General features: G+C 36.5%; 1 protein-coding gene across 1 annotated transcript; it reads right to left on the bottom strand.

Moving 5' to 3' along the window:
• Positions 1 to 643: 643 nt before the first annotated feature.
• LOC149528128 (uncharacterized) lies at positions 644 to 2,973 on the bottom strand. The gene has a single exon (XM_089811396.1). It carries the CDS (start codon positions 2,745 to 2,747, stop codon positions 969 to 971), a length of 1,779 nt encoding a protein of 592 aa, XP_089667522.1. The 5' UTR covers positions 2,748 to 2,973; the 3' UTR covers positions 644 to 968.
• Positions 2,974 to 17,263: the final 14,290 nt, after the last annotated feature.

Raw genomic sequence — 17,263 nt, 5'->3', positions numbered from 1 at the left:
ACCAATGTCAAAAAGGAAGTATATAAAATTAAAATCTTCTAGGTTGCACCATTTTTTGTTGATGTTTGTAAACTTCCATGATAACCTACATTTTGATGCACATAGAACCAACAACAATCATAGAGTTCCCTAAAACAAACCAGAATATCCATAAAGGTATGCATTGCACAAAAAATCTAGAAACCTTTCCCTGCAATAAATTAACCAGAAGGCATGCTCTAAATAATACAAAATATATTTCTAGCATTTTCATTACAAAAAATTATATACAAAAATAGTACCCTCATCCTACAAGATGGTCATTTTATTTTACAAATAAGGCATAAAAAGAGGCTTTATACAAGGATTTCTGTCAGTCTTAATAAGTAAAATTCCGAAGGAAAAATGACTAAAAAAACAGAAATAAATTTTTTTTAAAAACCTATATCATTAGTTACAAAATTCCACATGTTCAAACTACTAAGTAAATAAGGTCAGTTGCAATGAGATATCTAGATTGATGTTTGTAAATTTAAATGGTAACCTCCATATAGAATCAACAAACAATTATAGATTTCCCTAAATCAAAACAAAATATATTATAAAGGTGTGCATTGCACACAGAACTTAGAAACCTTCCATTCAATAAATTGATCAAAAGATATGCTCTAGAAGATACAAAATATATTTATAACATTTTAGTTGCAGAATATTGTAAATGAAAGTGGTACTCTCATCCTACAAGATGGTTGTATCATATTGCAAATAAAGCATGAACAGTGGCTTTATACAAAAATTACTGTCAGCCTGCATGAGGATGTTTAAAAGGAAAAATTACTACAAAAAAACCCATGGTAACAAAAACAAACATTTTACCATAAGTTACAGAAAACCACATGTTCGAACTACTAAATCACCACCAATTCAATCCAAATAAAGGTCAGTTGCAATGAGATGCCATAATATTCTGACATAGCATTCCAAGAAATCTACTGGTGGTGAAACTTAGCCATGCGTAGTTGGTATTCTTCTTGCAATAATGCTAAATGTTTGGAAGCAGCTTCCATCTCAAGTAACTGTTGCTTTTGCCACTTCTGATCCAGCATTTCAGCTTCTGTTTTGCTCAGTGATGGCAACTCCCTCCCAGAAGGAATTCCGCTAATCATTGAGAAATCAAAGCCACTGGTTCTCGCAGTGTTAGAAGGACGTTGAAATTCTCTCTTTGTCGTATTCACAAGATCCACAATATCATTCTTGAACCCGTCAAGCATATCCTGCAACTGACTTTTAACCATTCTAATGTTCTCTTTGCACTGCCGATCAAACATCTGGTATTGCTCGGTCTTTACAACACATGGACTTCCATTTGTAATGCCACTAGGAACATTGTGGACTAAATTTTCCTCATTGTTTGGTAGATTAGTGGTTGCAGTCCTCCTCCTTCCCTCAGAAGTTTCATTCTGAAAAGGTCGCTTCAAATTCTCCCTAGCATCATGACTACCTGCAGCTGCAGTGCCCACCTCCCTGCTTCCTTTCGAACCTCCATTCGAGACATGCGGTGTTGAATTTTCTCTAACACCGGACTGCTTTGGTGCAACATTTGCATCACGCGGTGTTGAACTGCCCCCAGCATTGGACCTGGACAGTATCAGAGCAGCGTTTGAATGTCGCAGTGCTGAATCCTCGTCATCCGTGGATTTACTTTCACTCTCATCACTCTCCTCGGAAGAATCCTTCTCTTCTCCCTCATTATCCTCAGAAGAACCCTCTTCTTCTCCCACCTTCACCTTGCTTCTCTGTGTACCTGCATCTGCAACCCTGTTGAGCACACCTTCAGAAATATGAGAAATCCCCTCCTCCTTTTTCCTCTTAGTCTTCGTCGCTTTCACAGTATCATGCTGTGACAAATTTACAATGACATTTTGGTCACCTTCATCATGCTCTTCCCCTTCTTCACTATCGCTTTCATCTTCTTCGTCCTCTTCTTCTCCCTCCTGCTCCTTTAAAGTCATGTCCACATCTCCATTTTTGTTCATGTTCACCCCTTCTCTCTCTCTCCTTGGATCCGCAACGGCATTTTTCTTCTTCTTCTCAACTCTTGCATTACCTCCCTTACCCGCTTTCTCTGTACCAACCTCCTCCTCCTCTTCCTTATTTCCCCAAATTTGACTAGACAATCTATACAAATTCTCTTCGTGCGCATTCTTAAACCCAGCAAAACCTTTATCCATAACCTTACCTCTAGACACATTAAACTTCGTCTTGAGACCCCTATACTTAGTATGCAGCTGATGGTTACTGTAATCCCCATCCAGATCATTATTAACGGCCTCATAAAAAACACCCATATTTTTAGGCAAACCCTTACCTTTTTCGCAACACGCCAGAAGCCTCCTCAGAAACGCAGCCTCATCCTTCGGATTCCAAACCGGGCCGCCTTTCTTTGCAGATTTTTCAGCTTCTGGGACCTCCGCCGCTTTCCCCTTAATATCTTCCTGGGCGGGTTTCTTCGATTTCTTGGCTGACCGTTTACTGGCCCCTTTTTCTTGGGGCTCTCTAGGGCGCTTGACTGAAGAAGAGGGCTTTGATGGAATTGGAATATTGTTTCTATTTTTTTTGGGCGAGGTTTTTGTCTGCTGTTTAGTTGATGGTGGAATAGAGATTTCCTGAGTATTGCCTGAATCGGACGATGATTCGGCAGCGGTAGATGAAGAATGCTCAGAAGAAGCAGGCATCTCCTGGGAAGTGGGACTTCTGTTGTAATTCATTGAATCAGAAGAAGGTATCGCTCCAAACCGGGAGAAAAAAAAATACAGCGGTATGCAGAGAAAATCTAATCAAAAAAATTCGGCGACAACAAAGTAGTAAGAGCTTTTAGGTTTAGCTTGGGAAGTAAAATGGACTAACAGGGGTTTTAGGTTAAGCTTGGGAAGTAAAATGGACTAACAGGGGTTTACTTTAAGCTTGGGTTGATTGAGTGATGAACGTCTAAATAGCATATTAAGACGTGCCTCCGTACTATCCCCCATATATGATCGAAATGGTTATCTAACCAACAAAATGGCTGTTTAAATTAATCTATTATTAATTATTTAAAATTTCTAAAATACTCGTATTGTAATTTTAATTAAATATTTAATCATAAATAAATGTCCATTTTGTCTCGGTAGACGCTTACATATATATGCCCCCATGTCAAGTTGCACTCGTCATGCCACCATCACAACTTTTTTTTAAACTCAGTTTTAAAACCAATTTAATTTAATTGTGATATTGTTGGGGTTGTAGTTCTTGAGTCAAATTAATTGGTCTATATGGAAAATATCTCATATTTATCAATTTAATTTAATTTATTGTATGTTTGATTTTCTTATAACTATTAAGTTATGAAATTTGTGTGTGTGTGTGTAGTTGAAAACAATTGAGCAATTGTATATTGTCATTGATGTTACTCATATGTTACATTCTAGCTGAGCACTACCAGTAGTAACCGAGCTTAGAAGACTCCAATATCAGCTAAGCAGAAGTTCAGAAGAAGCCAAGTTCAATGATCAAGTGCAAACCAAGCTAGGTCGGTCATTGAAGGATTCAAGTGTTAACTGAGTCAAGTCGGTTACCAAAGGGGTTTAGTGTAAGCCGAGTGAGGTCGGTTACCAAGGAACTCAATGGTAACTGAGTGACCCAGTTTCAGTTTTAGCTTACCTAAAACACAATAGTTTTTTTTTTTTTTTTTTTTGTTAATGTAAGTCGACTTAGTGGATGTTAATTGCTTATTTGTAAAGGTATTCAAGTGGACTTGACATTGGGTTTCATATATATGAAAGGTCAAGTTGCGGATTGAAATATGGAAGTTGTGAAAGAAGATAAGATGTGAATAAAGAGGGATGTCTAATTAAGAGCATAACATCCAAAGAGCTACAAAGAATATCTTGATCAGGGAGGAACCAGAGGATAAACCAGAACAACAATTTGAATTTGCAAAACAGTTGCTTCATTAATCAGGTCACTCATTGTTACTCTTTAACAATTGTAGCAATGAAGAAATTTCTTGACAAAATTGACTTAACAACCATTTTGTAAATCCTCTAGCAAGGTGGCATTTCTATATTGAAGTGACTTGAGACCTTTAATTACACCACTCCTAACAGGATATTTCAAATCCTTTAACAAGGTCACACCTAATAGTGTGTTTTGTAACCTTTAGCAAGGTTGGCTCCTAATAGGCCTCACTTCAGAAAAGTGAAAAGTTGTAACTAGTTGCATTGGTGGTTTTCCCAAATTGGGTTTCCACGTTCAATCTTGATGTCTCATGTGTTCATGTTATTTGCTCACTACTTTATCTTTCTACAACTAACTTACTAAAGGTTAGTACACATTAATACCTCAAGATTACTTTGTTAACCTAGTTATAGTGAATATCTAGTTCTAATCGAGTTGTGCAAATATTTGAATTAATAAGTTTGTTTTGACATCTAAGGGACTTTGGAATTGTTTTAGTGATAACTAATTCACCCCTCCCCTCTTAATTACTCCTCTTATATTTCCAACAATTGGTATCAGAGTTGTTGGTGCTTACAGAAAAGGTTTCAAGGGCCTAAGCTAAAGATCAAGATGTTTTACAGAAGACAGATTCCTAAGTTAAATAGAGACAACCTCAAAGCATGGCAGAAACTCATGAAGCTACATTTGGGAACCATTGATACAGGCCTAAGCTTCTAGGAGAACCAGTATGTGTCACCTCCTGATCCTTTAAATGTGGAGCACATGGTAGATAAAAGAATCACAACACAATGATGATTGGCATTGTTTTTGCTCTCAATTATGCTAAATTTGATGAAGTCAAAGATTGTCCTATTGCTCATGAAATGTGGAACAAGTTGTAAAAGATCTATGGAGGAGATGACAATGTGAGGAGAGCCAGAGCAGAAAGTCTAAGAGGCCAATTTGATTAGATGAAAATGAAATAAGATGAAAACATTGTCAAATATAGTGAAAAAATCAAAGCAAGTGTGAGTGCAATCAGAGCTGCAAGAGGAAAAACAGACAATGTAATAGTAGTTAGCAAGATATTAAGAACTCTTCTTCATATTTATGCAATTAGAGTTTCAATTATTCAAGAGATGAGATGTGATCCCAAAAATGATATAACTTTTGATTCACTAGTGGAAAGGTTAACAACTTTTGAGTTGGATAACTTTGATAACTATCTTCCTGGATCTTGGAACATAGAATCAGACACTCAAAGCCAAACTAACTCTTGGTAGAAAGGGAGGAGACTCAAAAGGCAAACAACCTGATAGTGAAGAAGAAGAAGAATCAGATGATGACCTTGATGCTATTGAACCCCTGCTTGCAAGAAGGTTACCAAAAGGCAAAGGTAAATATAAAGGCAAAATTCCATTGATTTGTTTATCTTATAAAGAAGTTGGTCAGATTGTTGCAAGATGTCCAAATAAGGAAATAAAATATGACATGAAATTCAACAAGTTCAAAGGAAAGAAAGATTTCAAAAGCTACAAAGACTACAAAGACAAAGGTAAGAAATCTTGTTATATTGCTAAAGATTATGACAGTGATGATGATGATGAAATGGTATATATTGCTATTAAAGATGAGTCAGATAATGAGTATAATGAAAAAATGGCATTTATTTCTCATGTTAGCAAGAATGATACATGGATAATAGATAGTGGTTGTTCTCATCACATAATTGGTGATAGAACAAAGTTTGAACACTTGGAGCACTATGATGGTGGAAGTATATAATTTGGAAACAACAAACCATGTTTTGTGAAGGAAAAATGATGTATTGCATTGACTGATGAACTCAAATGTGACAATGCTTACTAGGTTGAAGGACTGGGACACAATCCTTGAAGTGTGGCACAACTGAACAACATTAGATATAAGGTAGAATTCATGGATGGGAAGGCTAGGTCTCTGGATGGTAAAGGAAACCTAGTTGGAACTAACAATCAGACAAAAGGTAATCTATTCTATCTAGATCTCATTGAAAGTTCATGCCTTTTGGCATGAGTAGAGGAAAGTTGGCTATGGCAAAAAATAATGTATCATGTAAACTTTGATAATCTAGTTACTACAAGTAAGAATAGAAGAGTAAGAGGTATTCCAAATCTGAAGAAACCTGAAATGGCCACTAGCTTCCAAAGTAAGAATTACATTATTAAAGAAGTCTTGGAACTAGTTCATATAGATCTTTGTGGACCAATAGGCATAGAACGCTATAGCGGAGATAAATATTTCATTTTGTTTGTTGATGATTATTCTAGGATGATGATAGTAATGTACTTGAAGGATAAATCTAAAGCCTTTCAAAAATCAAGTGGTATCTGGCTAGAGTTGAAAAAGAAACAGGGAAGAATTTAAAATGTCTAAGGTCAAATAGAGGAGAATTCATCTCTAATGAATTGAATGATTTCTGCAATGATAGAGGAGGAGAATTCATCTATAATGAATTCTATGATTTCTGCAATGAAATAGGAATCAAAAGATAGGTATCTACACCTGGTACACCTCAACAGAATGGCATAGCAGAAGAAGGAATAGATCCATCATGGATTGTGTAAGAACACAGATGATAGAGAAAAATGTTGCGTCTAAATACTAGAAAGAAGCAATCAGCACGACAGTTCATACCTTGAACCAAGTTCAACTAAAGAAAGGTACAAATCATACACCCTATGAATTATGGTATGGCTATAAATCTAATGTCTGTTATTGCAAAGTATTTGGAAGCAAGTGTTATATCTTGAAAGAGACAAGGAAAGGAAATTTTGATGCAAAAAGTGATGAAGGCATATTTCTAGGCTATTCCAACAAGAGCAAAGCATATAAATGTTTGAATCTTGCTACTCATGAGGTTATAAAAAGTTTACATGTAAAAATTGATGAGTTTGCATAAAAGAGTGAAGAACAAAGCAACAAGGAACCTGAAGACTACAAATTTTTTGTTTACTTTGAGTTTGATACTTAACCAAAGGTACAAACAAATGTGATTGGGCAACAACAGATAGCATCACTCTAGTAGTCAACACCACCAAAGTCACCTAAATATGCAGTGCAACTCAGGTTGCAACCAAAGCAATCCGAGTTGGAGACAGTTCAAACTAAGTCCCATAAAGAGGAATTTGAGTCATAGATTGTGGGAACTGTGTAATGCCTTGCTACGGAACCCCAAAGAAACTAACCTAAAGCTTCACTAAGTTGTCAAACATTTAAAAAAAAAAGATAATAATAGCATCAACAGATAACATAGCGAAAGCAATATCTCACATACATACAACCATCCAAAACAAATTAAGTCTCTTAAGGGTTCCATGACGTTGAATCACATGTATAAGTTTATTAATATTAAATCTAACACATAACCAAAATCTACACCATGGAATAATCACAAGTACAAATCCAATTAAATAATATATAATTACAAAGGATGTCACTTGGCATAACCTACATGCATGATCATCTGATGTACAAGTCATGGGGTATGAAAAGCTCAAAGAATATACATTATCTCATAAGTTCTTTGAAAAATTAGGTACAATACAATAGAATATTACTATCCAATAGAAATACAAGATTAGAAAGAAAGGAACAACTGCATAAGAACATCTAGCAACGACATCCAGCTATCGAATCTCAGTGGTATAAGAAACACTACCACTTGACCTCGTGGAACCTAAATGGCCCACTCCCATTGTGCTAAGGAGATAATGTCAAGTCCCAAATGAATATCAATCCACAAGTCATAACCAACATCTAGGTCAAGGAAATCCTAATAGTAATTTATCGCAAAGGGTACCAAGACACAAGTATCATCTAATCTCAGAGGTAACGCAGGCACGTAGGAAATCTACTATGTAAGTGGGCAAGTGTGATCGTATGAGCCAACTCAAAGGTTACCTTGGTAGCCTCTCTGGACTCCACCCCCCTAGTGTCTCTATGTGGCACCAATATCCTTTCGTATAGACAAGACATACTAACAAAGCAAGGTCGCAACTAAGCATCCTCTCTACTCCCATCCTAGCATGTACTAGTACTCAAGGCATGGCTGAGGAAGAACATTGACTCTTATTAATTCATTTTACTCTCATTTAATGAAATGTTATTGCTTATTAAAACAACTTATAGTGGGTTACTTGTTGGTCATTTTTGTCCCCCTGCCAAAATTTGAATTTTCAAGGTGATAGCCATGACCAACATCACTCCCTTTTATGACTTAACTGTCAAGATGGCCACAAGCACTCAAAAAGGTTATCTCAATAGTCAATGCAACTTTGTAGGCAGTTAAAAGCTTAAGAATATAAAGGTTGTGAAGTTGTGAATTGCTTTGTTTGCATGATCGCAAGGAATTAAGCTTAACTTAGAGTCAGGTTAGCGAAGTTGCAAATCACTTTGTTCATGTGTTCGTGGGGTTAAATATTGAACTCAAAGTTTAAGTTGCAAGCTCACAACAAATGGACACATGTCTAGATGGGCCCAATCCTTATGCAATCCTTCAGTTGCATCATCGTTGTTGGTCTCATATTGGTTTTGACAATTGAGTGTCAACACACTTTAGAAATTTTCTTAGTTGATGTCGAGTATAATATAGATGCTGAGTTACAGTATGTGCCAAGCCAAAAATTCAACAAGTGTCAAGTCATTTAGATGTCGAGTAGATAGATAGCGCTAAGCAAGTTTCAACTATTGAGTGACTAATAGGTGCCGAGCCAATATATGTGTTGAGTAAACTATAGGTGATGTGTAAGACAAAATTTCTATAGTTGTTGAGCAAGACATAATTCCTATGTGTGTCGAGCATCAATAATCAATAAGTGTCAAGTAATGTAGAATCAACATAAGAGTTTGTGCCCTCAAAAACTTGAATGTAAACCATTTTTGAGATGACACAAGATGAATCTAGAAGGATTAAAAGATAAGATCGAATCTTTTTAATTCCCTATGAAATCAACATGCAACCGATAAGAAAAATGGAAAGATTTGAGCGAGAAAGATGGATGAATCTCAATCGTAGATTCATACCTAACCCTAAGTCATGAAACCTTTTTAAGGAGGTTGAAACCCCATAATTCAGAGATGAGAGTACGAGAATGCATAAGAGAGTATACGAGTAGAGAATTCATGCAAGGAGAGAATACTAGGGAAGTTTGAAGGAAGTGAAAGGGGTGAAAAGACTTAGAAGAAGGATAGCATTGCAACATCAGTTATCAAAGCGGATTATCAACACTTTGAACATAATCATATCAGATCAAGAAGGATCAAATCAGAATGGATAGAACAAGGATCTGAAATCAACAATTGAAGATTGTAAGTTATCATGTCATCACACTCTACTATACTTTCTAACCATTGTATTAGGAGAATGAAAACCTATGAAGATAGGTTGGTTTAACAACCATATTGTAAATCCTCTAACAGGGTGACATTCCAAGTGAATGTTTGTAAATCCTTTAGACAAGTCACTTTTAATAGGGTGTTGGAGCCTTTAACAGGGCAGGCTCTCACAGGGTAGTGATGATGGTCAAACTTTGTAACCTTGACAAGTTACATACTGTTGCAATGATAAGTTGTGGGTGTCATCCCCACCCTAGTTTTACCTTCTCATTTTGGAGGGTTTCTGGGTGATCAAATAGTGTGTTGTCTATTTTCATGCATGCCTTTACTTTCATGTTAATTAGAGATGTTAGATGCATGTATTGATTTCAATTAAAAGTTTTATTGCTTAAAGTTTGGTACTTATGATTCACCCCCCCCCCCCCCCTCTCAGAAGTATTCTTCCCATTTGTAAATTCCAACGATTAGTATAAGAGCCAAGTTCTTATAAGGAGAAGCCTTACAGCTTGAAGAAAAGATCCAGAAATGGAAGTCTACAAGCTTGGGAAGATTATAGAGAATCAGGAGATTGAAATACATTTCATTCTACACTCTCTCGAAGAAGCTAGGAAAGAATTGAGGAAATCCCTAAAGAGAAGAAAATAAATCACCATAATTGAAAATGATACACAGTACAAGGAGATTGACACCTCAAAAGTATTTGCCAATGGAGATTCCAAGGAATTTGATGCAACAATTGCAGACCTGATGGAGAAAAATAGAGCCCAAGTAGAAGAGATCAAAACTCTCAAGATTGAACAAGAATCACAAGCCATGATGCTTTGTGAAGTGACTCGAAAAAAGAAGAGGGCTATCGAAGATAAAACTATGATAGAAGATGACAAGGAAAACCTAGCCAACAGAATGGAGGAAAAGTCAATTGAGCTTGCAAGAATTTCCAACATACAATTAGACACCCTAAGCCAAATGATGAATGCCCATCATGAACTGAATGTCAAAGACATTGAGATCTCCATACTACAGATGCAAAATGAACAACTACAAAATGACTTGAGAAGAGAGAAGGAAATTGCAAAGAGCTTCAACAAACCTAATGAAGCTATCAAGTACTTTGAACAGCTACTAAAATCACCAAGATCTAGCAATGACACTTTAGGACTAAGATACACTAGCACTGAAAAAGGAGAGTCATCTAAGACTACAGAAGAAAGAAGTGACAAAGATAAGAACACAAAACTGACTTGTCATTTTTGTGGTAAAAAGGGACATACCTCTAATGTGTGCATGAGCAAGAACGCCAATCAACATGACAAACCTAAAAACTTGGGTCACTGTCACAAGTGCAATAAGTAAAGTCATCAGGCACATGACTGTAGGACTAGAACCATCAGGACACCAAGATTTGAAGGTCACTGCTACAACTGCAAGAAGTATGGACATAAAGCCTTTGAATGTAGATCAAAGCCTATGTGGACACCAAACCAACTAGCAAAGTCAAATAGTCATAGACATCACTACAATTGGGACTACAACACTAGGTAGAGCTGTCACTACTATCAAGAGTATGGACGCATCCCTAAAAATTGCATAAGAACAAATTTTAGTGGGAACTACAACAGATGGTTGAGCCAAACTACATGCTTTAGTTGTTTGAAGACAAGACACATCAACAGGCACTGCCCAACAAGGACAAAGGCACTCAACTCTGAGTTCAACAAAGGAAAAGGAAAAGTTGATGTTGAACACATCATAGAAGAGATGAATAAAACATGGAAGAAGAAAGATGGAAGAAACACATCAAATGGAGGGATCACTTCACCCAAAAGGTCAAGTGGTCACACTTCATCCAACTAAGCAAAAGAAGACATGTGGGATTGATATTTAAATGTTTTATCATACATCACTTCCAAGATTAAATCAGTACTGAAAAGGATAGATCAACATGAATAAAGATGCAAAGTTAAAACTTCAAAATTTTCATACTATTGTTGAGTAAGGAAAGTTGCCTTCAGATCTCAAGTAAAATCCTAGTATATGTCGAGTTGTCTAGCAAATTCAATAGAAGTTGAGTGATTAGTTTCTGTTGAGTAAAATGAAATTCCATTTGCAGCTGAGTAAGGGAAACTCCAATATATGTCGAGTGTTGGAAAATCAATGGAAGCCAAGTGAAATGGAATTGCATAAGGAGTCGAGTGAACAACTATATATGCACTAAGTATTAAATGCTATGAAGTGAAGGGTATAAGGTCATGTTTTCAATCCTTTTTCATCATCGTGAACATAGAGCAAGAGCAAGAAGAGTGCATAAATAGTTTTCAAGCAGAGATTAAAGCTTTTGCGCACATTCAAGCCAAGATTCAACATCTTTTCATCGATTCAAGGTATTTACACTAGTGTCAAGGTAAGCAGTTAAGCCATTTTTACGTCTTTGAAACTCTAGTTTGACGAAATGACATCTAGCTCTAGGAAACCCCAGGATAAGGAGTCATTTGAAGTTCAATTGGTCAGTAATGAAGTTAAACAACCTAATTTTAGACTAATTCCCGAAGTTGCTTATAAGAAGAACCCTACCAGAGCTTTATCTGACATTCCACCTAAAGTTGTGATGGTGCAAGATGTTAGGAGATGTTATAATTGCAAAATTGGAGCTATGGGAGATATGGAGATTAGGGAAGCATACAATAAATTGTGTGAGAATGGGGTTTTGAAGGAAGAATTTCAAATTGTTGAGAGGAACGGCTTAACATGTGCCCTAGATTTCCCTACTGTATTCAAAACATAATAGGTAAGAATTGTGTTGAGTAGAATCCATGATGGACACCTATGGTTGGAAGATGGGCCCGTTAAACTATATAAAAGGATTATACATAAAGTAACCAGGTACCTAACCCTAGAATGACCAAAAACCCTAAGGAGTGATTCTAAAGAAGCCATAAAGAAGAACACAGGGGCAAAGTGGAACCAGAGAGGGATGACAATTGACACCATCAAGGATCCTCTTGTAGAATTTGTTTTTAGGGTCATATCCCATAAGTTTTACCAGTCAAGCCGACTCAACAGTGTACCTTGTATTGTAGTAGATGTGGGATACAAAATTGTTAAGAAGGATCATGCTTATGATCTAGTTGAATTGCAATTACAATAGATTATGGAGAATTTGGGAGCCATAAGAAGGTCCAAAGGTGCCCAATGCAAATTTGGAGAAATTTTGATATGTTTATTTTTCTATGTTCAGAATGAATTTCCCTCTTTTGGAATGGTAAGCTGGAAGACAAACAGGTCAATAGTAGTACAGGTGAATGAATACATAAAGCAGATGGGGGCAAATTTTGAAACTATCATGACCAGCTACTTTGAAGACTTTAAGAAGTCAATGAAATACAGACTAAGGATACTTGTCTCTCTTGTTGACTAGCACATCAATGATATATGTTTCTTATTGGACATTGATTTCACATATATCCAAGTAGCAGTACCAAGGATGAGATGGCTAAGGCCACTTGGTTATGAAATCAACATTAATGAGGCATCTGCAGTAATAACAACATTGCTAGCAAAAGATATTGATAAAAGTGCAAAACCCTTTGGCACTTATGATGTTGTCAGATCCAGGGTGGATATGGAGTTGAAAACTGCTTCAACCCTAAAGAAAAAGGACAGATTGGTGAATAAGCTTAAGGTTAAATTTGGTGAAGGCACAACAGAAGGTGAGGAGAATGATGAAGAGGTAGATGATGATGAAGAATAGCAGGATCAAGGGCCACTTGCATTGACCCAAGGCATGGGAGAAGATGCATAAGAGCAAGAAGGTGTCAAGGAGGAAGAGGAAACCAAGGAAGCACACACTAAACCAGAGGCAAAGAAGAGGAAAGCCACCACCAAACCAACTGCCAAGCCCAAGAAGACAACCAAGCCAAGCCTGCTACAAGGGCAAGTACAAGAGCCACATCAAAGAAGGCTAAGGAGAAAGAAAAAAGGAAGGCTACTAAACAGGAAGGTCTATCCAAGAAGAATCTAAGAAGAAAATATGTTGCACCTCCTAAATCATATGAAGAAAGAACAAAATCTGATGACAATAGCCAATTCAGAGTGGTAAGTCACACCCCTAAGTCTGATTTGGAAAACATATGTGATAACATTAGGGATAATGCCGACTTGTTAGGTTTAAAAGGAATTGATTTTAATAAGTTGAAGAGAGAGGAGCAGAACATGGTTGAAGAGTCATTCTACACCACCAAGAACACTCCACTTGAACTTTATAATTCAATGCTTAAGGAGTTATATTCAATTGTAGAAAATAAATGGCATTATTGCCTCAATATGGAAAAGGAAATAAGAGAGTCAACATTGGCTCAAGTAATGCTTGAACTTACTAAAGGATAGATTAGTAAGGCAAATAAGAAGCATGGGAACAAATTTGCACCCAAGTATAGAGCTTTTAGTATTCTACAAAATAAAATTGAGGATGTTGTCAAAAAGTCCACTCAAATGTGGAAATTAATTTATGGCCTCACAACTATGAAAGAAGGAGAGGCAGACCCCTTTGAGGGAAGAAATAATGAAGAGGAAGAAGAAAATGATAAGGAGAAGGAAACAGAGAAAGATTCAAGGGAAAACACAGTGGAGGAGACATAACCAAAGACGAATAATGTGGCAAAAACTGAGGAGTAGCAACAAGAACAGAGTGTGCAAGACACACATCTTCCACCTTTGAGCCCTCCACATTATACCACCACACCTGCAGATACAATAACCATACAAGATGTTCCTGACAATTTTGGTCAGAACATAAATCCACTAACTGCAGATGATCTTAAGAAGATTCTTCACTAGACTATACTACAAGCACAATTGTGTACAAATCCAGTCTTGGTGAGTGTGGAAGAATTGCAAAAGGCTATAGCAAACATAACAAGGGATAAGGTGAATCCACAAGAACCACCTTCTCATATCCCAACAGCCACAAGTGGACAACGAATAGTGCAAATAGTAGTAGACACATCTACAAAGGTTAACTCCACAGTTATAGTCACTACAACTGTCGAGGAGTCAGTAGAGGATCAAATAAGATAGATAGATACATCTATCTCTATAGCACAGGAACAAGGTGCACCCCCAAAGATCACAGTAATTGATCAAGAAAGAACAATGGAGGAGACCCCAAAGGAGAAGGAGCAAGAGGCAATACAAACATTGATAAATTTTCCTACAATAGGGACTCCAACAATGCCTCAGAAGCTGAGCACTATTGTCATGCCACTGCAAATATGTGCATCAGGCTCGAGCTCAACAAGAGTAGTAAGGATACTTCACTATGGAGACCTTGCACTAGATGAGGACATAGTCATTCCCAAGTATGACTATGAAACTATGAAGATTGATCAGATAAATGAAGTGCAAGAGGCACTAGAAAAGAAAAAGAAACAAGAGATACTCAGAAATGAGTACAAACAAAGGCAAGCTTTGATTGAGATAAAAGACATCTTTCTAGATGCTTTTAGCTTGCAGGTACTTGATGAAACCAAGCCAATCATGGTGCAATTATCTACTATAGTGGACCAGGTACAAAATGAAGACCTTGATACTAATGCAAAATTGTTTGAATGGTCTAAAAAGAGGTTTCAAACAAAGGTAAATGAAAGAATATCAAGTGAAATAGCACTTTCACAAGTTGAGCTGGCAAAGAATATTGAAAAGGTAAAGGCAGTACTTGAGAACATATTCTCATTGTACTCAAAATTGTGTGACCCATCAATTTTCACACAAGAAACCAGCCAATGAATAATGAGCTTGGAGAGGAACCTAAAGATATCTGCTATGCAACTACCTAAAGATCCAGCTCATAGTGAGAAGCATTTTCAAACTACGCTTCACACTCATAAGGAACTAGCTATACTAATAGTAGATGAGGCAGTTACCAAGGCCAAGTTAATACAAATTCAATCTACCATAACCCTACACAGGGAAATTTTGCAGAAAGAACTGGCCTATGCTGAAAATGTTTTAAAGAAAGACCCCAATCTTTCTACATTGGAAGGCCTAGTTCACCTTGTAGTAGAGACAACCATCCAACTTAAATCACTAGAAATTGCACTTGAAAATTGGGATGCTACTTTGAGGATAGTTATGGAGGTAAATAAATCCTTTTTGGCTAAGTACTCAGTTAATGTATAGAACCCTTTGACATAAGTATCAAAAAAGGGGGAGATAATTATAATAGAAAGGGGAGATAAAACTAAGGGGGAGATAAGAAGATAAATTTTGAGGAAGAGAAATAGATAAACCGAAAGGAAATTACAACTACAAGGGAAGATGTGTGAAAGGGGGAGTAAAACTAGAGTAGGGCAGATAGAACAGAGTAGATAGAACAAGGTAGAGATAAAGAGTATCAGAATTAGCATGAGACAAATCCAACATAAGAATTTTTGTTTAAAACAAAGGCACATCAACTCCGGGGGAGTTACAAATTTTGAGGTATACAAATTTTGAACAATTTTTGAAGTTTTGTATATATGCTAAATAGATGTATATTATACTCAAGAGATTAGATTCATCGTGTATATGTATATTATACTCAAAGAGATTAGATTCATCATGTATAGTTAAGTGTTTTTGACATTCATGTCAAAGGGGGAGATTGTTGGTCTCAGATTGGTTTTGACAATTGAGTGTCAACACACTTGATAAATTTTCTTAATTGATGCCGAGTATAATATAGATGTCAAGTTACATTATGTGCCGAGTCAGAAATTCAACAAGTGTCGAGTCATTTAGATGCCAAGCAGATAGACAGTGCCAAGCAAGTTTCAACTGCTAAGTGACTAATAGGTGTCGAGCTAGTATATGTGTCAAGTAAACTATAGGTACTGAGCAAGACAAAATTTCTATAGGTGCTGAGCAAGACAAAATTCCTATGTGTGCCAAGCATTAATAATCAATAAATGCCGAGTAACACAGAATCAACATAAGAGTTTGTGCTCTCACAAACTCAAATGTAATATGTTTTTGAGCTAACACAAGATGAATCTCGAAGGATTAAAAGATAAGATTGAATCTTTTTAATTCCCTATGAAATCAACATGCAACCAATTAGAAAAATAGAAATATTTGAGCGGGAAAGATGGATCAATCTCAATTGTAGATTCATACCTAACCCTAAGTCATGAAACCTTTTTAAGGAGGTCGAAACCCCATAATTTAGAGATGAGAGTATGGAAATGCAGAAGAGAGTATATGAGCAAAGAATGCATTCAAGGAGAGAACACTAGCGAAGTTTGAAGGAAGTGAGAGGGGTGAAAAGACTTAGAAGAAGGACATCATTGCAACATCAGTTATTAGAATAGAGTATCAGTGCTTCGAATAGAATCATATCATATCAAGAAGGATCATATCAGAATGGACAAAACAAGGATTTGAAATTAGCAATTGAAGATTGTAAGTTATCAGGTCATCACACTCTACTATACTTTCTAACCATTGTATTAGGAGAATGAAAATCCTATGAAGATAGGTTGGTTTAATAGCCATATTGTAAATCCTTTAATAGGGTGACATTCCAAGCAAATGTTTGTAAATCCTTTAGACATGTCACTTTTAACAGGGTGTTGGAGCCTTTAACAGGGTAGGCTCTCACAGGGCAGACCATTGATGATGGTCAAACTTTGTAACCTTGACAAGTTACATATTGCTATAGTGATAAGTTGTGGGTTTCATCCCACCCTAGTTTTACCTTCTCATTTTGGAGGGTTTCTGGGTGATCAAATATTGTGTTGTCTATTTTCATGCATGCCTTTACTTTCATGTTAATTGGAGATGTTAGATGCATGTATTGATTTCAGTTAAAAGTTTTATAGCTTAAAATTTGGTACTTCTGATTCACCTCCCCCTCTCATAAGTATTCTTCCCACTTGTAAATTCCAATAGTCGC

The sequence above is a fragment of the Cupressus sempervirens genome, chromosome 11 (assembly GCF_028749045.1).
Source record: "Cupressus sempervirens isolate cs-2001-9-10 chromosome 11, ASM2874904v1, whole genome shotgun sequence".
Taxonomy (NCBI): Eukaryota; Viridiplantae; Streptophyta; class Pinopsida; order Cupressales; family Cupressaceae; genus Cupressus; species Cupressus sempervirens.
Note: the sequence above shows the minus strand (reverse complement) of the source record. Positions and strands in the feature narration are given on the sequence as shown.